The sequence below is a fragment of the Meleagris gallopavo genome, chromosome 4, assembly GCF_905368555.1.
Source record: "Meleagris gallopavo chromosome 4, MGAL_WU_HG_1.1, whole genome shotgun sequence".
Taxonomy (NCBI): domain Eukaryota; kingdom Metazoa; phylum Chordata; class Aves; order Galliformes; family Phasianidae; genus Meleagris; species Meleagris gallopavo.
This window is the reverse complement of record NC_139407.1, coordinates 54679537-54702611: the sequence shown is the minus strand read 5'-3', so window position 1 is coordinate 54702611 and position 23075 is coordinate 54679537. Positions and strand designations below refer to the sequence as shown.

The window sequence follows — 23075 nt, the reverse complement described above, 5'->3', positions numbered from 1 at the left end:
ACAGTCCATACTGCTGATTTCTTGACAGCTTCACACTAATCAGCCATACTGGGAAGGCTGACATTGCATCCGAACAACTACAATTCCTTATATTTTTCACTGCAACAAATAGCATAGGTCCTTTTGCCTTATCAATTTGCATAGTGTAATCAAGCTCACGTTATCACGAGGTGTAATGCAACATTTTGCAGTATGTAACAACATAACCTCTTATCACACCAATAGTTGGTACCATTATTACCATTATTATTTTCTTTTTCTTGCATTCTTCACCTTACGTATTAATGGTACCTCCTTAAAATTCTGAAAATGCATCTTTCATCACATTGGCTCCTGGTGTGAAAGCAAGTCAGTTCCCAAGGGCAGAGGAGTGAAAACAGGCTGTAGTTTTTGCTGCATGTTTACTTCAATCCTGGCTCAAAATGCAGAGAGCTGCTTTCAGCAATTGAAGGAAATTAATGGCCACCTAGACTATGTAAACACTTGTAACTGCTAATCACAACCTATTCTTACTGGCTTGCCTTGGAAAAAAAAAAAAAAAAAAATCCAACACAAAACTTGCCTGCTGTTAACTCCTGCCATTCAACAATTTGCAAGCTGCTTCACTCTCTCTAAAACTTACTGCTCAGGGAACACTCTTATATGTGATAATTTTTCAAGTAATATATGGCTGTGACTGTATGCTGATTTTATCAGTAGTGTTACCCAGCACTGTCAGAAGACATAAATATTTAACTGAATGCAAAAAAAAAAAAAAAAACTTTTCACTGTTAAGTATGAATGAAATGCTATTCTGCTCACTGTCACTTCAAAAAATAAAAATCAGTGTATGATAGCAGTAGCCAGCTGATATGGATTCAACACATCACTGGTTGCTTACCTTCTGGCAGCTCTCAATGAATTCATCTATGGTAACTACTCCATCTTTGTTTTTATCCATTTTCTGTTCAGAAATAACAGAAATGTATGATTACACTCCTGAAATCTACTTTAAAAAGTCATTTTTAATATTCATTTCATTTACATGTCGGCCTAGGGAACAACTAGGCCAAAATGCTGTAACGATGTAGGAAATAATACACTAGCTTGAAGAGCTTGTTGAAAAGGCAACGTGGCGATTAGATCTGAGAGACAAGTGCCTTGGGATGAACCCAAGAATGAAGAATAACAAAATTGATAGGATATGCAAAACTATTACAACAATGAAAAAAAAATCTTTCTACAGCTGCAACTGGAGCAGCTTTTTGGTTCCCTTTGTTATCTGACCCACCTGAAAAAATGTTTCCACATGTTGTCTAGGTGTGTCCTCCTTGAGAACAGGATAAGTGCATTTCCCCATCATATCATATATTGCTTTCATGATATCAAGCATTTCCTGAAGAGAAAAAAAAATGTGCAATTCAGGGTGCATAATATATTGTGCTTTGATTCAGAAAACATAATTTCTATGATCAGCATTTTAGAGAAAAAAATTAGATTGTTATTTAGTGATTGAACAGCTTCAAGAGTGTACTGAATACCCCTAGGAATTCTAGCACATTGGTTTGGCTTTCATTACTTGTTTTCTACATGCAGATGAATGTTTTTGATTTAAAATACTTTAAGTGATTCAGAATACATGCACATTCACTGTGGGAAGAGTCTCCTAAAATCTAATGCATAAGTAAAAGGAAAAAGAATTCTATAGCAGCAGGTTAACACACAAGACCTTCATACAACTGAGTTTTCAAGAGAAAGAAAAAATACCTACACACAAACTTGCACACTTGCAGTGAGTTTCCCATTCTTATCAAAAGCTTTGGATTTTGTTAATAGTAGGAGTTACAAAAAAATGTAAGAATAACTGTAAATGTAAGTCATCTGCTGTACTCTGTACATACACATTTCTGTAATACATAAGTTTGTGATAATTTTTTTCTCTTTCAATTTTGATAAATGCCTTAAAATGAGAAAAAAAAAATAGCACATTTAGTTTGATAATATGTTATACATTAATCCTTGACAGGTCTGATTTGACAGTGGCTCTTCTGACCCCATTCTTCTTTCAAAGCAAGACTTCTGTATACAACCATCAGTTTCAGTATTAGTATAAAAAGTAGACCTACCTCTTTAGTTATGTATCCATCCTTATTTATATCATACAAATTAAAAGCCCAGTTCAGTTTCTCTTGTACAGTCCCTCGGAGTAAAATTGAGAGACCCATAACAAAATCCTAAATGGACAAATGGTCTTGGTAAGTTTGGAATGGAGCAATATTTCACAAACACTCAGAAATGCAGACAAATACATCAGAATCACAGAAATCTTGAGAAGTGTGTTATTTCTTTCACTAGACAGTAAGTGTTAAGGATTGCTGGTTATTCAAGAAATTAAAAGTCAAGGCACTGTATAGTACTCCAGTAATTAACAAGTAAATTGAGCAGTTTTCTATAAAATAAGCCACTGTTTTCTGTTAGTGGATTCATCCTCTGAAATGCCTCATGTAAGAAGTCTTTGTTGAACTAATTCCAAGTAAAAGCAAACCCCGTGGTGTAATGACTCAGAACAAAGCTTAAGCAGGAGTTAGATTAATCTGAGCACAGGAGACCAATTTTGGAATAGCTATCCACTGAGGAACATTACATTCTTGTTATATGTATACCTCATTGGAGGTAGAATATATAGTTCTCAAAACTCTTAGTTGGATCTTGTGCAGTCACTATTAAAAACTACATGTGTGTTACCTCATTACTTAAATCTTTCATTGGAAATCCAATAGGGAATGGCAGTTATTTTGCATCCATGTGCCATCTCAGTGGTCCTGTTACCCACCAATACTCTATTGCTTTACATCTACTCCACAGAAATAAAAAAGAAAACTGTTGAAATTATGTGCATGTAGTGTTTGGCTACGGATAACTGACAAATTAACATTAGTAACATTAGTCAGGATTATTCAGACTATACCCTTGATCAGCAGACAAGCAATTCTGAAAACTGATATACTTACGTAACACCAGGGCTAGAACAAGATTTTTACTTCACAGTTGTAATGCTATAATGTGATAGAAAGTACAGCAATAATAGCAGAGCGGTACAACCCGAGGCTACAGTAAATGAGAACAAACCCCATAGATGCAGAAACAAAGGAAGAAAAACTGCTTAACTTTGGAAGGTCTCAGGTAGGCAGTGATCTCCAGAGAGATACCCTCACCTCCCCTGCCAGTCCTTAAATGAGGTCTGGGAGTGGATCCTGGCTGCAGCCCTACCGGTCACTTGTTTATGCACCTGAGCTCCCTTGGGTTGGGCCTGCATTCTCACCAGGTGCTCAATCACTGTTCAGGCTGTGACAGCATTTCCACTGTAACAGTTAATATTCTTTTCCTAACACAAACCTTATTTACATTGCATGAACATCATCCATACTAGAGAAGATAGCAATCAGGCTGCACTGTCATCTGTCTTCTGCATTTCTTAGCTCATTTACTGCATTTTTTAAAACAGTGGCTTTTCTTTTTCCTAAACTTTTCCTCCACTTATTTCTATTTGATAAGCTTGTACACCCATACATCTGTGAAATCATCCCTATAATGTGTCAAGCACAATAATTCAATAGCTTATATTTAAATGTGCATTTTTACATTATTGTTAAAGAAATACAGGAATTCTTTAGAGTAACACTAAAGCAGAGACTACAAAAGCTGAATGATTCTGTGCTGCCTTTGACAAAGTGTGCATTTCCTTAAAACAGGAACAATAGAAAAGAAAGTGTACCCATTGGAGTAAAGCAAACACAGACATCACAGCCTTAGATGCTCTGGTAAGCAGAGCTCTTTTGACAGTTTCAGACTTTAACAATTCCAGTAGTATGCTCTGGGTTTTCTTAGTCTGTCATAAATTTCTGTGTTATTAGTACATGTGCCCTTTGGGGTAAATTAATACATGAGTCTTGAAAAGAGTTTTGCTCAACTTATCTTGTCTACATCTCAATGACTAATTGAAGGTCATAGAGTCAAATCTCCAAACAGCTCTTTAACAGCATGCTATAAAGTATTAAAATGTCTGAGAAATTTAGAACAGATTTGATCACATTACAGCATTAGCAATTAACCTTTTTGATTCAGTACTATTCGTATTTTTCTGCACTATTTTACTTCCTTCCTGATGCCATGTTTCTTGAATTCTTCTGCAGAGGTCTCCAATAACTTTATTTTCTTAAAATAATATGTTTCACAACTCTTGGCACCAGCAACATTTGCATTTATTCTGATGCTTAGAGTGGTGAGGCACTGGAACAGGCTGCCCAGATAAGTAATGGATGCCCCATTCCTGGAGGTTGGATGGGGCCCTGGGCAGCCTGATCTAGTGTGTGGAACCTCTACCCATGGCAAGGAGGTTGGAACTAGTTTGACTTTAAGCCAATCCAAGCCATTTGATGATTCTTAAATAGTATCTACTTTCCTTTTCCTTATTATTTCTCTTTCTTCCTTTCTTTGAGGCACTCACTCATACACTAGTAGTCTTCCTGACAACTCATAACCTTCCAGGTGTATGCTCTAAGCTTTGCAAGAGTGGGTCACCTCCTTCCCTAATGCACTATTGCATTTGGGAATCATACCCAGATCAATCCAGGCACACTGCCTTTGTCTGAAAGTTCTCTGGAGTTCTCCAGTTCAGGAACAATAAAAAGGACTTATCATGAAAGGAGGTTGTGATGAGCTGAATAAGGACCAGTTAGGACAGGATATCTTTTCTACATATTTAATTTCATACAATTTAAGAATATAATTGTAAAACCATTTAGAAATGGAAAATCAGATTCAGTGGTCATAAACTGAATCCATACAGCGTTTTGGGCTAGATCTTCAAGAAAAGGCTCTGGATGGTGGAAGGAGTGGTGCATGCCAGAAGCGGTACAGCTACGGTGTTAAGCTAGTGATGCAATACAGAATGCTACAATGGAGCAATAGTATTTAGGGCAGCAAATAAGCTTAGATGGAGTCTGCCATGGAAGCACACCAAGTGTGAGTTCTTTGATATTTGCCTTTATTCCTTTTCACAGCTCCTTATTTCCAATCCTCTAGCTTCCTACTGAGCCTCCCGGTACCTGTGAAGACTTTGATTAAAGGGGTCTAGCAGGGAGCGTTAGTTACAGACATAGTGGGGCACAGATGTAGTTAAGACAGCAAAGGTCACCAGTGAACTGTAGAAACTGCTATTGAGAGGAACTGTATTTATGTGTAGCTGTTTTACACTGGTATCAGAACTCTTGTGAGATCCCCACTGCCATGCAAAAAATTGGCTGCTTACATATACGGCATCAGCAAGTCTTTAACAGAGAATCAGACTTGAAGATATTTGAGCTCAGTAAATCTCAAGTTGCTGTCTTGGAGACAGTGCCAGTTCATTACTGTTGTTATTAATTAAATATCAAAGTTACATTTGACCTTAAGACATAAAAGAAGACATAACAAGGCAGCTTAATTCTGGGCTCTCCACTAGAAATGAGTTAGCAAACTAGTTAATTAATTAATTAATGCAAAATTCTGAGGGAACAGTTGAGGAATAAAGTAATCAGGAACTCGCCAACAACGTTACGAAGGAATAATTAATCATTTTAGGAACAACAGATACAGATTACAGATTAAATATTGTTTAAGACCTCCATTGCATTTGGTGCAGCTTTTGTACTTTAAGGCACAGAGAATTAGTGGGGTTACTGGGTGGCTTTTCCTTTTATCAAGATCACATTCAGAGCTTTAATCTGCATCTACGATAAACTCGGGGCACTGATCTGAATGTTACTTGTTTATTGCTTACATTAAAGCAAAACTACTTTGCATAACTAATGAAAAAACTACGTAAATCTCTAAATTGACACAATTATAGTATAAGGAAGGATAGGTTCAAGAAGTTGTTCCATGAGTTTCTTTTTATACTATGTAAAATGCTGCAGCAGAAGAATCTGACTCTTCAGAACTGTACAGCTTTAGGGATGTGCAAAATTTCACATACACAGCAATCTCACTAAGGAGCCTTGTTCAATGAAGGTGTGTTTTTGATCAGTACAAGTTCTGCTTAAGTCTAGTACTTTGTTGGTGATTAAAAATTTGATGAACAAAGACCAAAAAGCTAGAACATATTCTCTTTCTTCTTTCCTGCAATTCTAGCTACCACAGTGTCATTAGAAAAAAGGAAAGTGCAACAGACAAAAAAATATCCTACATGTTATATTTGCAGTTCTTCCAATACCATTTCAAATTTTCCTGTCCTTTTCACACTGAAGAGAATCAAACAGCATTTTTTCTTCACAGATCACAGACCATTATACTAAACTGCATTTAGTCCTACATTGTGATGTAAAAAGAAGTCTGGAATGAATCATTATTTGTTCACCAAATTTTTAAATCACACCACTGATCCTTTACTCTTTGTGCCAGTGGGTTTTCTGTGTCTTCTTGGTTTATGTGTTTTTTTGGGTGGGTTTTTTTTTTGGCTAGTGGGAATTAAGTAGGGTGTGGATTGGTATAGAAAAGATATGGTTGCATCTAAGATGAAAAGGATCAGGAAAAAAAATAATGTGATTTTTCCCATTTCACGAAACCCACGATTCACAGCTACTTTCACATCGTTAGAAAAAATCTAAACATTTTTTAACATTAGAAGGATGCTTTTAGAGTGGTTATTGTACTGTTTGTAAGTATGAAACAGTGACATGGCACAATGACACTGAAGCAGGGTCTTTTGACTGCACTAGAATTACACTGAGCTTACAATTAGCGCAAATGAGATCAAAGTCTGGGTCACTTTATTCAAATTGATACTGAACCACAGTACACTGGAAAATGTCTGTTCTGGCAATGATAAAAAATGCCACTTCTTTTATTTTCCTATTTTCCTCTATTCCAAAGCCTCTTTTGTACATGGAAGTGCACTTTGAAATATTCAAATCCATTTAAAAAAAGCTTTACATCTACCTCATTTCTTAAGATTTTCTCTTTGAGATACAAATGTGAACAAATTGTCCAGGAAGGTTACAAAAGCTTCTTTTGTTCTCATTTTCCCTAATGAAAACAGCAGAAATGTTTCTTAAATATTGATGCTAAAAATACTTTCCAGCACTGCTGCTGCTGTTACTGATGTTACCAGGATTCCTTGTGGAATTAGCCTGCATACAGGAGATGTGAATAAAAGCTCCATTTCGGCTTCCAGTTTTACACAGAGCCCATTGATTTCAGCTGCCTGGAAGAAGGGTTTGTTGTTTTTTTTTTTAAATAAATGCAAATAATCCCCCACAAAATGCTCTGGTTATGATCCCAGCTGAGGTTTAGATTTGTGATTACAGTGCATCTGCTTGGCAAGGATTCTTCCATATTACATCAATAATAAAACAATAAAAACTTTTAAGAAAGATTTTTCTTCAAATAATAAAAACATATATAGAGCATTTAAACAAATTTCCAGCAGTTAAATTTAATTCCAAACCAATCTCAGGTTGTAAGGATACCATCTGTCCATTGAAAAACAAGCAAAACATTTAATTCTATAGCTTAAAGTAAGGGCTCCTTTTCAGCACAACCTGCTTTCATGTAACTGCTGCAGGGAGTTTGCCTTTTTTGTCATGGTTTTGTGTCAGTGACGTCAGCCTTTGCAGGTGGTGACATCAGCCTCAGCAGGGAAAGACAGAATTTTTAAAAACAGATTGGGCAGGTAAACAGAGGACGAATTAGTTTTAAACATTTGTGCTTTTAAATACTATATATATTTGTAGAACCTCTTCCTGGAAATTATATAGTGTATAAGCAATCCTATTTTGTCTGAATCATCCTTGCAACTTCAGCTGGATCAGAGTCTTTCTCATCTTGAAAGCAGGAAAAAGACAAGGATTCTGTTGTGCAACTATTGAACAAGTTGACTTACCTTTTAATGGGCAAATTTACAAAAAATGTTATATAGCATGGCTTGAGTTACATTTCTGTAACTCATTTACGATTGTAAAATAATAATGATTTTGTTACCATGTCAGAAAAACTCGAGTCTTTTTATGTGATCCATATAATAAAACCAATCACATTCAGCTTCACTGCAAAGAATATTAAAACATTAAAGAAAATGTAGAGAAAAATATAACAGTATCACTCACCTCAAAACTTACAGATCCATTGTGATCAGTGTCAAATGCATTAAACAGAAAATGTGCATAAGTTGTGGAATCTACAATTTAGAACAATAAAAACGTGTCATAGTAAGCACATCTTATTCAGTGAAAAGAATTATAGGAAGATATATTTTGACACCAACTAAAATTAAAATTTCAAATCACTTCAAACTTTTTAGGGGGGGCAGGATGGACAGGGTAAATTAGAAGATTAAGTATATGTGCAACTAGACCTGAAAGGAAATTCTGAAAATATAGCCTAGAATATCTTTATTCATTTTCATTACCGTTGCTGTATGCAAACGATTAATCACTGAGATCTGAAAAAGTGGTTAACAAGTCATGTTATTGTACTCTGAAACAGTCTGCATCAATGGGAATGCTACTTTATCAGTTAAATGACCATAATGGGAGATCTTTCTCATGTGCTAAAGAAGACAAATGTGTTCATTTGTCACTTTAAGTGAGGGAAGCAGGCACTGCCATCTGTGCACTTGGCGTATGGCTTTTACACTGGCAACAGGCAGATTGCTTCAGTTGAAGATGAGCGGGTCAGAAGCTGCTGCTGTTCTGGGGCTCTACATGACAAACTGGCACAGGGAAATGCAGAAGATGAGATTTCAGAGTTGCTTCAGTGGCATCTGTCACCCATCTGGCTGTTCAGTACTTGTCAACAGCCACAGGTGAGAGACCCATAGCTGGAATGCTGCTCAATTTCCATTTTACAAAAACTAGGTGCTTAAAAACCATGAACATGAGTGGCTGTGACTAACTGAAGAGGTCAATAATATTCTGAAAGATGGCTGAACGAGTGATGCCTTCACTAATTGTTTACTTTTCAAGCCTTTTTGACTACTTATCAAGTCATTTTGGAAACACTATACAGCATCCAGCATATGGTTTTGTAAGGATGCATCTTTCCATTTCCACCAGATTCCTTCCAAGAGACACAAACTGGTCCACGAGTAATATATTTTGAACAGAAACTCAAAACTATGCTTCACAGATTCAGACCAAATAAGTGATGATGCTTAATTTAATAAAATACCACTGTAATAAGAACAAACCTTGCAGCTTTCAAACCTTGTGTCTGTTAACACATTTCAGAGAATTTCCTCCCAAAAATTTAGAAATTCTATGGAGATATTCATTCACTCATCTATGATGCCAGCCATCAATGTAGTTGCTTAAGCATGACTTAGCAGGTAAATTTCCACTTTAACTGAAAAATGTAAACTTCTTTACTAAAGTTTATGTTTAGAATTTTAATTCTCATATTTTCTAAAATCTACTGAGACATCTGTTGTACAACAATATAGTATACAAGTCATCTTCAAAAAGAAAAAACGCACATTATAGAGGCATAATTACTGTAAACTGAATTTTAAATACCGTCCAATTCTCTTGGCACTCATTTCTTGAAAATGTGTGAAATATTCCTAATCATTTTCTGTGTATTTACATTTTTTTTGTGCGTGTAATTTTAGTCTGAAATTTTGTCTTCCAAAGCACTGCAGGATGAGATACTCTGGTGTTTTAATTACAGCTACTTAATGTGATCCCCATATGCATCTTGAACATTAATCACTTTAGACAAAAGCTTTACTTTTTATGTCAGATGTGTTTTCATTTCAAGGATCTGATATAATTAGTAGGTTAAATTGATATTTTGACAAGTTGAGGCAGGAACAGATATTAAATCAGAATTCTTTTGAAATACATCATTAAAACATTTTAAATATCAGACCAAAAAATGGTAATCATTATATATCCAAGAGTAAGCCTTAGAAAACCATGAACATAATCTATTCTTTTCTTAACTGAGAAGCACAATAATTGCTCAGTGTGTGGATTCCTATCTGTGACCTGCATGGCCGAAGAACAAATCCCACTGTTTTTTTCTCAGACAACCTGTTGTGTGCATGCAGGGAAGCTACCGGGGCCTAGTCATTCACCAGTATAGCACTGGCTTTCTCATTTTCTAGAAAGTTAATTTTCTACTTTTCTACTTTTTGGGCATGAAAAACTTTTCAGAAAGCTATTCCTGCCTTTTGAAATACATTGATTTTACTACAATTCTGTGTCGTCTCCTTAGATATTCTTGTAGATCCTGTGTCCCTAGTCCTGGATAGTCCTTGACAGCACTTGATAAAGGTCACTGGATGACACTGGCAGATCATGATTTGATAATTGCTTGATCACTCTAGGGCTTAAAATGTTACTCAGTATCATTCCTTTTGCTCAGGTGATATGTACAGTTTTAATTATAAATTCTGTTGTGTTGGTTTCTTGATTATGTGAACATTTGTGGCACACATCTACATGTATTGTGTTTTAACATGGGGACATATGAATATGTTGCCTTTGCTGTTGTGATTTCAAACATTTTTCTTTTTAATATTCACATGCAAAAGCAGTATTTCAAGTTCAGCTGAAATTCACAGAATCACAGAATCACAGAATTGTAGGGGTTGGAAGGGACCTCTAGAGATCATCGAGACCAACCCCCCTGCCAAAGCAGGTTCCCTACACCAGGTCGCACAGGTAGGCGTCCAGGCGAGACTTGAATATCTCCAGAGAAGGAGACTCCACAACCTCCCTGGGCAGCCTGTTCCAGTGCTCCGTCACCCTCACCGTGAAGAAGTTCTTACGCACATTCGTGCGAAACTTCCTATGCTGCAGCTTATGTCCGTTTCCCCTCGTCCTGTCTCCACGTACCACTGAAAAGAGACTGGCCTCACCACTATGGCCGCCACACCTCAGATATTTATAAACCTGGATCAGGTCCCCTCTCAGTCTTCTTTTCTCAAGGCTAAACAGACCCAGTTTACTTAGCCTTTCTTCATAGGGGAGATGCTCCAGGCCCTTCACCATCTTTGTGGCCCTCCGCTGGACTCTTTCCAAGAGATCCCTGTCTTTTTTGTACTGGGGAGCCCAGAACTGGACACAGTACTCCAGATGAGGCCTTACCAGGGCAGAGTAGAGGGGGAGGATCACCTCCCTCGACCTGCTGGACACGCTCTTTTTAATGCACCCCAGAATGCCATTGGCCTTTTTGGCCACGAGGGCACACTGCTGGCTCATGGCCAATCTGTCGTCCACCAGGACGCCCAGGTCCCTCTCTGCAGAGCTCCTCTCCAGCAGCTCATCCCCCAGCCTGTATTGGTGCATGCAATTCTTCCTCCCTAGGTGTAAGACCCTACACTTGCTTGTGTTGAACCTCATCCGGTTTCTTACTGCCCAGCTCTCCAGCCTGTCCAGGTCTCGCTGAATGGCAGCACAGCCTTCAGGCGTGTCAGCCAATCCTCCCAACTTCGTATCATCAGCAAACTTGCTGAGGGTGGCCACTATCCCCTCATCAAGGTCATTGATGAAGATGTTGAACAAGACCGGACCCAGCACAGACCCCTGGGGGACACCACTGGTTACAGGTCTCCAGCCAGACTCTGCACCACCAACGACGACCCTCTGCGCTCTGCCAGTCAGCCAGTTCTCAACCCACCTCACTGTCCACTCGTCTATCCCACACTTCCTCAGCTTTGTTATAAGGATGTCGTGGGAGACAGTATCAAACGCCTTTCTAAAATCAAGGTAGATTACATCTACCGCTCTTCCCCCATCCACCCAGCATGTGACAGCATCATAGAAGGCCACCAAGTTGGTCGAGCACGACCTCCCCTTGGTGAACCCATGCTGACTACTCCTGATAACCTCCTTTTCTCCCAGTTGTCTGGAGATGGTATCCAGCACAAGCTGTTCCATCACCTTTCCAGGGACGGAGGTGAGGCTGACAGGCCTATAATTACCCGGATCTTCCTTCTTGCCCTTTTTGAAGACCGGAGTGACATTGGCTATCCTCCAGTCTTCAGGGACCTCCCCTGTTGTCCAAGACCTCTCAAAAATGATGGAGAGCGGTTCGGCAATGACCTCCGCCAGCTCCCTCAGCACACGTGGATGCACCCCATCAGGTCCCATGGACTTGTGGACCTTAGTACTGCCTAGGCGCTCACGCACATCCTCTTTCCTGACTAAAGGGAAGTCTCCCATTCCCCAGACCCTCTCCCTAACCTCCAGGGTGTGGGATTCCTGCAGGGGAGCCTTTTCACTGAAGACAGAAGTAAAGAAGGCATTCAGTATCTCTGCCTTCTCAGCATCCCCCGTTACGAGGACCCCCCCCTCACTTAGTAAGGGGCCCACATTCTCCCTAGTTTTCCTTTTGCTATTAACATACTTGAAGAAGCCTTTTTTATTATCCTTTATCACTTTAGCCAGATTCAATTCCAGACGGGCTTTAGCCTTCCTCGTCGCATCCCTGCAGGCCCTGACTACATTCCTATATTCTTCCCAAGTGATCAGACCCTTTTTCCACAAATCAGAAGCCTTGGCTAAAATGCTGTTAGCGTGCACAGCAACATTTACTGCAGATGAATTATCTGGATTTGATATTTTCCTACCATGCTAAAACTGTAATACATAGGGTTTCTTTAAAAATAATTCTGATTCAGTAAAGCAAAGTTGCTGTGCAGGTGAAAGGAAATATAGTGTATTAGCACCTCTGAAGCAAACAGTTTTGAATTTGATTTTGGGGGTAAGTTCACTTCATGGACTCAAAACTGAAAAGAAGCTAAAGATTTATAGTAGTCTATTGGATCCAGGTTTTCTTAGGGATTTTTTACTGTGTCTTCCCAAATTTAAATAAAAAGAAAGAAAAAAGCATATTTTCATTCCAAAAAGTACAGTACCATTGTCAGCTCTGAATACTGTTGTCACTGCTGCCAACAAGCCACAGGATTTGCAGAGCTCGCTGCAGGACCAAGGCCAGGCAGGCTCATGCTGCATGGGCTCCTCTTGACCTGCCTGCAGCTTTGTCTTTGTTTTCCCCAGTGCAGCTGTGACAACTGTTTCTCTGATCAGCCAGGTTTCTGAGGCTGATTGGTATTGCTTTTGTGGTACAACTCTAGAAACACACAGTTATTCTAGGCTGCAATGCTGTGTGGGTAGGATGGGAGGGGACAGGGCACAGGCTGGAACTGGAGAACCTACAGCCATCATGGACTCACCTGGAGCCAGGTGAAGAAAAACAGATGTGGAGCTGGACAAGAGTGGTATTAGGGGTAGCAAGAAACAAGGAAATAGTAAAAGATGCCATATAGTAAATTTAGAAGTAACATAGAGCTGAAAACCGGAAAGGCACACAAATGATCTGAAGTGAATCCTAGAACAAAGACCGAAAAAGCACCAACAAAAGTATCATATTCCTTGTAGGAGAATTCTGCATGCTGACTCCTCCCTTCCTCCCACAAATGATGCCACTCCTCTAAAGGCCCAGAGGAGCAGTGGACAGGTGAGCAGAAGACAAGGAAATGGGGTAGAAACCCCAAGAAGTGTCAATGTAGCAATTTTAATTTTAATTTTAATTGCATTAATGTTCTTACTGTTTCTTTGTAACAATTAGCTCTGGACTAATGAAGACTATACTTTTGAGACTGCACTTATTCTAACAATATATCTAACTGTGTAAAAGTTGTTCTTTCTTTTTGCCCATGAACTATTTTGAGTGTAACAATCAGATTTTTTTATTCTTATAATTTTAAGTGCAATAAAGGTGTAGTAAACCACATACAGAGTAGTTATTTTCACCAGCCAGAGTGGTTAGAAAATGCAATATCTGAAACTGTAATTATTAGCCTGCCTTAAAAGCTTAGATGCAGAAATAATCAGTAAGCAGGTCAACTCTTCTAGCCTCTTATTCTTCCCTATTGATTGTGCTTAGTTGCTGAGGATTCCAGTGAGGTAATCCTCACTGAATGCTGCTCTTTACCTTGTAAGTTTTTATTTAAAATGAAGCTAATTGGGAAAGCTTTTGTTCCTACCAATTAAGTTGAAGGCTTTTCTGATTTTTTTATTTTTTTATTTTTTTTTGACATGCATGAAAACAAAGAGCTATGAAGAGCTATGAACAGTTCCATGCTAGCATGCAAATCTCAAGAGTTGTGGGAAAAGATGAAGAGGCAGGGCAGGACTGAAGAGCTGTAGGAAAATAGGAAGAGAAAGGACTGAATGGTAAAGGTAAGCAGAAGAAAAGAGGGGAAAACTATTCAAACTAAAAAATAATCTGAGTTTCGAGGCAAAAGAAAAAGTGAAATGTTTTGTTTTGCCTTTATTGTACTGAAAGATAATGAAGAAATAGAAATTAATGAAGGCCCTGGAAGCAATCGCACTGAAATTAAGCATAGCAGAAAAAGCCTTTGTTTATGTAAAGAAACTCCATGAAAGTCAAGGGAGTTCTCCCACTGATACTAGATTTTAATTTGACCCACAAGTCAAGTGCTCCTACAGATTTGAATCCTACTGTGAAAGGTTTTGTGGAGTAAAAGAGAATGGAAAAGAATGCATAGGAAGTTTGAAAGGAAATAACCTACTTCAAAGATACCCAAATACAGGTGGTATCTTCGTAACAGCAGGCTGACTTCATGTAGATGTTGCATTTCCTTCAGAAACTTACACTTTTAAATGTGTCCAATAAGTACCCCAGGAGTTTAGACAGAGCCTGAGACAACAGTCTCTTAATCTGAATAGGGTCTTTTGTCACACTTATAAGTGAACAAACATGCCACTATGCACTGCTGTACCAATGAGGGCTGCCAAGTACTCACCTCCCTGTGGAAAGAACTGAGAGTAAATCTCTTTGAAGGTCTCTTCATTGACAACACCACTGGGACATTCCTGGAAAAAGTTAGAGACAATAAATAAATAGTGTGGAATCTGTTTCAGGCGAGCCCTGTGTTAAAAGACCACATAGAACATGTGTGAACCTGAGAGTTTAACATGCTACAAGAGGCTGATTTCACTCTAACAATATTAATGCATTAAACATGCATCACTTTGAAATGCCTTCCTAAAGAGTTCCCATTGGACTTTTTTTTTTCTGTGCCATTTCTTCAGCATACAGAACTGAGTGACAGCATTAGCAGCAGCCACTGTGCCGCAGTGCAGGGTGTCAATGTCACCACTGGTCGTGGGCAAGCAGCACCTGTGTGGCAGAGAAACCAAGCAGGAAGCTAAACTGGATTTGCAGTTCAGTATCACAATCAAAATATGCAATCATACTGTATCTGACAAATTATAGTTAATGTATAAAACTCCACCTCAGAAGGTCTTTCTCAAGCCTTTGCAGATCCTTCTGCCTTTTTACATCTTGTTTATAAACTGAAATATGTAAGGAAGAATGAGCAGAATTTGTCACAGCAGGGTGTAGTCAGAGAAAACAAAGCGAAACAAAGGGGAAGAAAAGAAGATTAGAGCAGTGACTTTATAAAAATGAGTTATGTAAAGAGGTAGGAAGAACAAGGAATACAATATCAGTTAGTAAGTCGTGCAGTAAAAATCAAAGGCAAGACTGTGGAGTCAAGTCCCAAACTTTCCAGACTGAGCAGATGATTCCAGGCAATGCACATAATTCCCTTTTGCCTTAATTCCTTCTTCAATACAGTGGGTGAAAAAAAAAGCCTGACAAGCTCTATAAGACAAAAGTATGTCTGGAAACAAAGTAAGGGGAGAAAAGTCAAATAGTTAAGGTTCGTATATATATATTTGTCAATTGCTATGCCATTCACACTCATATGTGATCCTATTCTGGAGCACTGGGAAAAGGAAGTAGCTTCATGTGAAGATAAAGAACAGTGTAACATCGTTTGCCAGTGTAGTAACAGCTTTTCCTGTGACAAATGACATTTCTATTAGATCAAATAAGGAACAACGAGATATTCATAGCTTTGACAGCTTATGTGAAGAAACAAATAGTATCATCTCACTAACTGAGAGATGATACACTGCCTGAAAAGCCCATGTCAGATCTGTAGATGTTGGATTATTTTGACTGATGTCACACTCAACCAAAATTTTGATTTATGTCACTTGCCCTCAGCCAAAATCAAACCTTAAGTTCCTGATAAGTGGGAGCATGCAAATACATAATAAGAAACAATTCTGTTTGATCAGAACAGGTAGACAAAGGGCAGGCATGGAGACGTAAGTACAAAACGATTTGTGTATGGCCATGGAGGGTGTCACTGATGCAAGCAGAATGAAAGTGCAGGTAATGAACAACTTCTTGAATTTATCTAGGTAGGTTCTCTGTATTTAGCTCTTCTCTTTGTCGTAGCATTGCCAGTAACAGCTTACATTTTCCATCCACATAATGTAAAACCTGAAATATTGGCCAATTACACTTAGAAAAAACAGTTAGTTTCAAACTTTTCTTTTTTTAGCTTGGAGCTTTCTTCTGAGACTCTACAAGACTGCAAACAGCTTTTCCTTGAGCAATTTAAATCTAAATACATATTTAGTGAACATCATTTACCTCCAATAACATTCTTGCTGTCTCATAAATCTGTCATTATTGAATTTATCAAGAGATTTCTCCATTTCTGTAAAAGGCATTTAATTGTAATTGTTAAGAATTCCCCATGGCTTTATATCAAGTTATTGCTGACTTCTTCCATTGTACCAACTGTAATTTAAAAAAAAAATGTTTCTAATTTTTCATTTAACTCTTACGAAGCAATATAATTAAACAGTTTGAAAGAAAAATGTTAGACATTTAAACCATTTCCTATATTCTTTTTTTTTCCCCCTCCAGATCTATATAGAATTTATTTCATTACAGAAAATTTGTTTGACAGTCCTTTAAAATTGCATTAAATTGCATTATGTGTTCCTTCTGGAAGAAAAGGAAAGGAGCATAAATTCATCTTGAACTGTTCTTCCTGAGTCCAGTCCTCTTTCCTTTAAAGAGAAAATAACATAGACTGACAGAGAGAATGGAGATAGAGAATAATAAATATGATTCTGCCTTTTGATGGTCTCTCCTGCTTGCTGTTTTACTGCTGGGAAATTACACCTCCTGCACATGGTCTTATGAACTACTCCAAAACCTGTAAATTATTTACAAGCTTCATGCTGTCTAAGCTGTCTTTTTTTTTAAAGTATTTCTAAGAATATTGCACTGGGCAGATTTCTCTCTACCACTTAATCAACACCCGTTTTAGACAAGAGACAAAAAAGAAGAAACAGCAAAGTGTAGAAAAGGGAACAAAGCAGAAAAAAACACCAAGCTTATAAATTTGTCTGTATAATAAACATTTTTTAATGCTGGATTAAACTGTATTACAAACTTTGACAATTTTAAATATATTTTACTTACAGGTTTTGCACATCAACTTTCCCATCCAATTTTGTTCTGCTTAATTTCAGATATATGTTCATGTTTATTAACTTAATTGTCTTTGACTAACAGTATTTTCTCTTTTTGCATAGACTTCTATTCTGACTGAAAACTTAAAAGTACTATGAATGCATAATGTAATGAAAATCATAAACATAATTCTAAAATATCTTTTGAAGTTAATTCTAACAAAACCCACACAGCTCAACCCACAGTGGCTTTTCATAGCCTGGTCCAGTTCTTAATTTTTCATTTGAATATAACAGGACTTTGGCAAAATGAGCATGTGAACATTAAAAATTGCCTTCACTTAACAACATAATCTAGGCCAAATTAATAATGAAATCCAGACCAACATTTACATCATGAAGTACAATCAGAATTGCAATGCCCTGCATCTAGAAAGAAATTGTTCCTTGCAACAGAACAAGTTGTGAAGAGATTGGCAGAATGGCAGCACTGCCAAAAAGGATGTGGGATGACAGCAAATGTCAAGTTGAGTACAAGTCAACAAAGCACTCTTACTGCAAATAAACCTCCTCCCAAGCCATGGCCAGCTATTGTCTCTCCCTGCTTGTCAGAGTACAGAGCAGAGGCCTTCCCAGGGATGTGGAGAATATGAGGAGGGCTCAGCAGCAGGGATGGAAGGCACGTGGAGATGTGGTGAGCTTGGGGCCTGTTTGACATAGGTAGGTCCATGCTAAGGGATGAGGCAGCAGCAGCATACCTGAAGAGCAATAATAGCCAAGCCCTTGGTTGGGGCAGACACTTTAACAAAATTCAGTGGCCGCAGCCTGAATTTTGTGAGCTAAGACTGGACAGGTGAGAAAAACTAATCTATACTTCTTGGTACACTGAATTCTGATATGTTTGAGATAACCCCTAATTTTAGGGAGAATTTGTGCTGTTGATCAGCTTTGGAAAGTCGTTCCATTGCAAGTATGGAGCAGAACTTTTCTATGCACTCCTTGCTTCTAAAGCTGCAAATTCGTTATTTGGGGTTTTTAGTACTGTATAAATTATTGGGAACAAGCCCACTGACACTTAGTTCATAAATTGCTCTTGTCTTGTTCCTTCTGTGAAATAAAATGTGTTCCAGAAGTAGCAAATATAAGGAACAAAGGTACAAACCATGCCTCTAAGTACAAGATAGGGACTTTGGTGAGAGATGTCTAACATGGTCTCATTATGCCTTGGAAGGAGAAAAACAGATAATCTCTCTCCGGAAGGCCCCGTCACATCCTGACATGCAGGCTGACACATTGCCATTAACAGTACAGGCATACTAAAGGCTTTTGCTAAAATGGATGTGTATGTCAGCTCTTGTGCTTCAGCAGCTGAGTCAAACAGGTATTTGTAGCACAGATATGAGCCTTATAAATCTTAACAACTGCCACATTCAAAACCTAACTCTGAATCTCTGATATTCAACAGCTTCCACATGTTTTGCCAGTTCACGTCAGGTAATAGTGTTCTGCTGCTCAGGTAATGGCTCTGTAGCCATGGGTCCTTATGGAAAAAAAGCTGAAATCCCAGCACCTAGGAGGGTGAGCGGTGACAAAAGCACTAAGGTGAGCGTGGGTGGATGAAAATAATAGAATAAGTTATCTCAAACAAGCAGTGACACGTTTAAAAAATGGTTTTAAGTTTGTTGAAAAACTAATGTGATTCTAATTGCAGTAGTGATTAGCCTGATGGATCATTAAAATTACATGTATCCCATGTTTAGACAGGGTAATTGGCTGAGCAGTGGAGTTATAGTGCATGAAGTTATGGTTATAGAATAAAAATAAAAACTACAAGTGACAAAAAGCAACAATGGCATCACGATGATAATTTCCATGTCAAGGTTCCCAAGTGTTCAATTTTCCTTCCTACAGCTGCTTGTTTCAAATGGCTTCCACAACAGCTTGTTTCAAATGGCTCTTTGGAGTGCCTGCTGATTATTGTAATATCACCGTTTACCTTCAGCACAGGGCGAACAAAGGTGTTTGTTTTTCCCCCAGCACACCAGCTCTTCCGGAGCTGTCCCTGCTCACTTCTGTTTATATTTTATATACATTTTGCTCCCAGCTGTATGCTGAATTCTGTTAGCTCGAGCAGACTCACTAAGGAGGGTATTACATTTAATAAATGTATATAACTCAATATATAGTACATTAATTTATATTCCACATATCACTACTGATTTTACTTGGGAATATCTTCAGCATTAAAAATATGTTTACCAGTACCAATCAGGCTAAGTTCAAGTTTTGAACACTGCTAGAACTGCATGCTGTGAATAAGCTTGTAACTTATTGTATTCTAAACAAAACAAAACAGGTAATTTTGTAACTCATTTCTCTACACTAAAAAATAAATCTAACTCAACCTTGATGTATTCATCAGGAATGCATTTCAGTGCCAGCTTATTTTGAAGTGAGTAATAGTGTGATTAACGTTGTGTCCTGAAAGCATTCTTAGAATCAAGGGTGTTTTATATATCTATCTATATATACATACATATGTATGTACGTATGTATGTATGTATATACCCACACATACATACATACATATATATATATATATACTTTTTTCCCCCCATTAAAAAGGCAGAACAGATATCAGAAGTGATCTTACTGACAGAGGGGCTGGGTGGCACTGCTGGCATTCAGACCACATCATTTCATCATTTGGCAACACAAGAGAAACATCAAGAAGAGGAAGAAAAATTACAGCAGCTAAAAAAGTGACATAAACTGAGGAGTTCAAAGGAGATGATACAAACAAAATGCAGTATGGAGTGAAAGAAGGGCATGATTTCACACAGTCTGAAATGTAGCTCAAAAGATACATGTAAAAGAGATGCTATGCACCAGCTTATGAAGCAGCTTTAAGAAAGTAATTTGGAGAAGACTTTCTTCTTAATATATTTGAAATGTGGCTGAACACTGCAGTGGAAATTAAGGCAGGGAAAACTAATGTGGGAAATGTTAGAAAATACAAAAGATTTTCTTTTTTCATTACAGTTTTAAAAATTCCCACATTTATACCCCTTTTTTTCTGTTCTTTTGCTCTAAATACTTCTAGAAGAGGCACTAACAGAAAAAAATGTGGAGATAGAGGAGCAACTGTTTTCATGGCACACTTAGACATCACCAAGAGGGCAATGAATTCATGGAGACTGAGCTATAAGTATTGTCCATAGTAAAATTTCAAGGGGCTATTTCTTCTATGGATTAAAAGGAAAAGAATCCTGTCCTTCTAATCTGTTATAGACAGTCATTTCTCTGAAACTGCGCCTTTGAACAGAATCTTCTGAACCACTGCATTGTATTTGGGCTCCTCTTTTTGAAACTGGATGAATGGCATTTAATTTCCTTTGTATTGATTTATCATTCAACACTTCCACATCAAATGGGCGCTTTGAGGAAGTTTTCAGGAAATCAACGCATATATGAGATAATTGCAGTGACTGCAGAAGAAATACCTACTTTGGTTCTTTGATCAGGCAATTATATTCTTCCCCCGCTTCTGTGTTCCTCTTGAGCTTTGCTATCTCTTGCTATAAAAGCTAGCTTGTCAAAGGTCTGGGTGTGGTGGGCAGGACATCATTTCAAACTCCTCACAAAGGATGAATGTTGGTTTTATTCTTTATTCTATCTTTACACCTATCATTTTGAGGTATGGCCTGGTCTATAATACAACAGAACAAGCCCAGACTGTAGTCACCTTTCTTCTGAAAAGTTACTTAGGGAGCTGCTTTTAATTACCAGGAAACAAATGCATTTTTCTGACATCTGGCAACAATTACTCTAGGGAACATAAGACTCCAGCACTTGCTGCTAACCTACACAAAACTATTTAAATACAGGCTACTAATAGCATTAAGAAAGAAAGGCTCTCTCCCTTTCACATCATTGCCATGGAAGTGGCAGCAAAGACAGTGTACCTCCTTACTCAAAATTGGAAGATGCACATAGACAGGCTTCAATAGTAAAGAATTCTTATTCTACCCGACACTGCCTTCTTCTTCATGCCGGTTACCCATAAAATGAGCACCAGTTCATTTTCTCAGAGAGAAAGGATAGCTCCTCAAGCAACTCGGAATCATAAATTTTTTAATTAATTTTTGCATGCCATTATATAATTAAAATCTTTTGCTAACTTTCCTAACATTTTAAAATTACATCCCATATTTATTTTAATTACTGAATTATTAGCATTGTACTGATAAACAAAGAATTTTCAAGTTAGGATGTATCTGTGAATGCCAGAGACACAGGGAATGGACTCAGTTAAGGATTTTCTTTCCTGGTTCAGCTCAATTCATACTCCCTAATTATACTACATCTGTTTAAAGCAGAACACATGCAAAGTGTAGGACAAAGTGTACTTAAAATACCATTATAGTTAAAGGAATTTCATGTGATTTTTGTTCTATAAATGCTTCCTGGAGTAAAATGAAGATTAATTAGTACATTATTGAAGACTTTCCTGTCTTGTATGAGTGCTGAAAGAGCCTGTACGTTGATACACATGAATATATTTGGAAAGTAGACATTTTAAAAGTCTAAACCACAGGGTGATTTTTGTATGACTTCTGTTTGCTTGTTGTTTTTTTGTTTTGGTTTGGTTTTGTTTTTTAAATTACTTTTCTTAATAACACTTCTTAAAATTACTCTTACGAAAATTTAATTCCAAGAAAAATTCTATGGCCACTATTAATATTCTATTCATTTGTGAAATATTATCCCCAGCACAAAACCAATATATGTTATATGTATGAATGAGTATGTTTCTAATGACCTATCTCTAGCTTGAAGGATGTAAACTCATTTTCTCTGATGAATAACCTGTGCTCAGTGCAATGAATTGCAAACCATTGGTGGTTTTTATTTCAGTTATCGCTTCTATTTTTCATGTTATTGAAAAAGGGACAGCTATAAACCTCCTGCATATTGAAATTGAGATTACTGTATTTGTTTTTTTGTTTGTTTCTGATTAGATTTCTCATCATAGTTTTCTGACCTGTAAGCTGTAATAAAAAAATTTAAAAAAAAAAAAAAAAGCCTTCAAAGCACATTTTCTTTATTGAAATAGTTCTTGTTTTACATTTTGGAAAATAATTTCATATAGAGAAATGCTATATCATAAACAGAAGGCAATGAATAAAAATCCTTCCTTTCGATCTTTCTTCAACGTCCTAAACTGCAGTAGAATTTAGCTAATGACTCTCAGAGGCAACATCACAGGTTATTGAATTATCTTTTATTTCACATATGCTGCAGTGGCAACAGCCTGTATCTCTAGGAACATCGGGGAAACCAATGGATTTGATAGCATCAAATCTCATCTCATTGATCACATCAGTCTCCATTGACATCCATTGGTGAGATACGTGTATGAACTGTTCAAGCCACATCTCATCAGGTAAAACTCAATGCTTGAATTTACCGTAATAAGAATTATAATACTGCTTCCCAGTGGCACAGCAGATTTGTTCAAGGTTTTGAACCTCCCACTGAAAGATACTCTAAGAACGAGAGGCTTCTTCCCACCCCCTACTTACTATGGCAGTTTCAGAGGAAAACAAGCAGAAACAGAGGAGCTGGCCCACATCCAGCATCTGTGACTTCACACAGTAAATAACAATCAACACTTTGGCTTCATCTCCCATGCACTGGGCTGGGTGCCAGCAGCACTTTTAATCAGCGCCGCTCTTCATT

The 23075-nt window shown here is 37.7% G+C and overlaps 1 protein-coding gene and 1 long non-coding RNA gene across 9 annotated transcripts in view; one reads left to right on the top strand and one right to left on the bottom strand.

Annotated features, from left to right (window-relative positions):
• Positions 1–23075, bottom strand: part of KCNIP4 (potassium voltage-gated channel interacting protein 4) — a 384702-nt gene that overhangs the window by 6426 nt on the left and 355201 nt on the right. For all 8 annotated transcript variants that reach the window (XM_085223403.1, XM_085223406.1, XM_010710338.3 and 5 more), the window contains 5 exons: positions 14795–14864; positions 8124–8194; positions 2106–2213; positions 1271–1375; positions 881–943 (listed from right to left, as the gene is read on the bottom strand). In XM_085223403.1, the coding sequence (XP_085079529.1) occupies positions 881–943; positions 1271–1375; positions 2106–2213; positions 8124–8194; positions 14795–14864 (417 nt within the window). The remainder of the gene's footprint in view (positions 1–880; positions 944–1270; positions 1376–2105; positions 2214–8123; positions 8195–14794; positions 14865–23075) is intronic.
• Positions 881–22410, top strand: LOC116216587 (uncharacterized). The gene is made up of 4 exons (XR_014883200.1): positions 881–8821; positions 14080–14207; positions 16140–18935; positions 19959–22410. It is a non-coding gene; the product is annotated as an uncharacterized LOC116216587 (long non-coding RNA).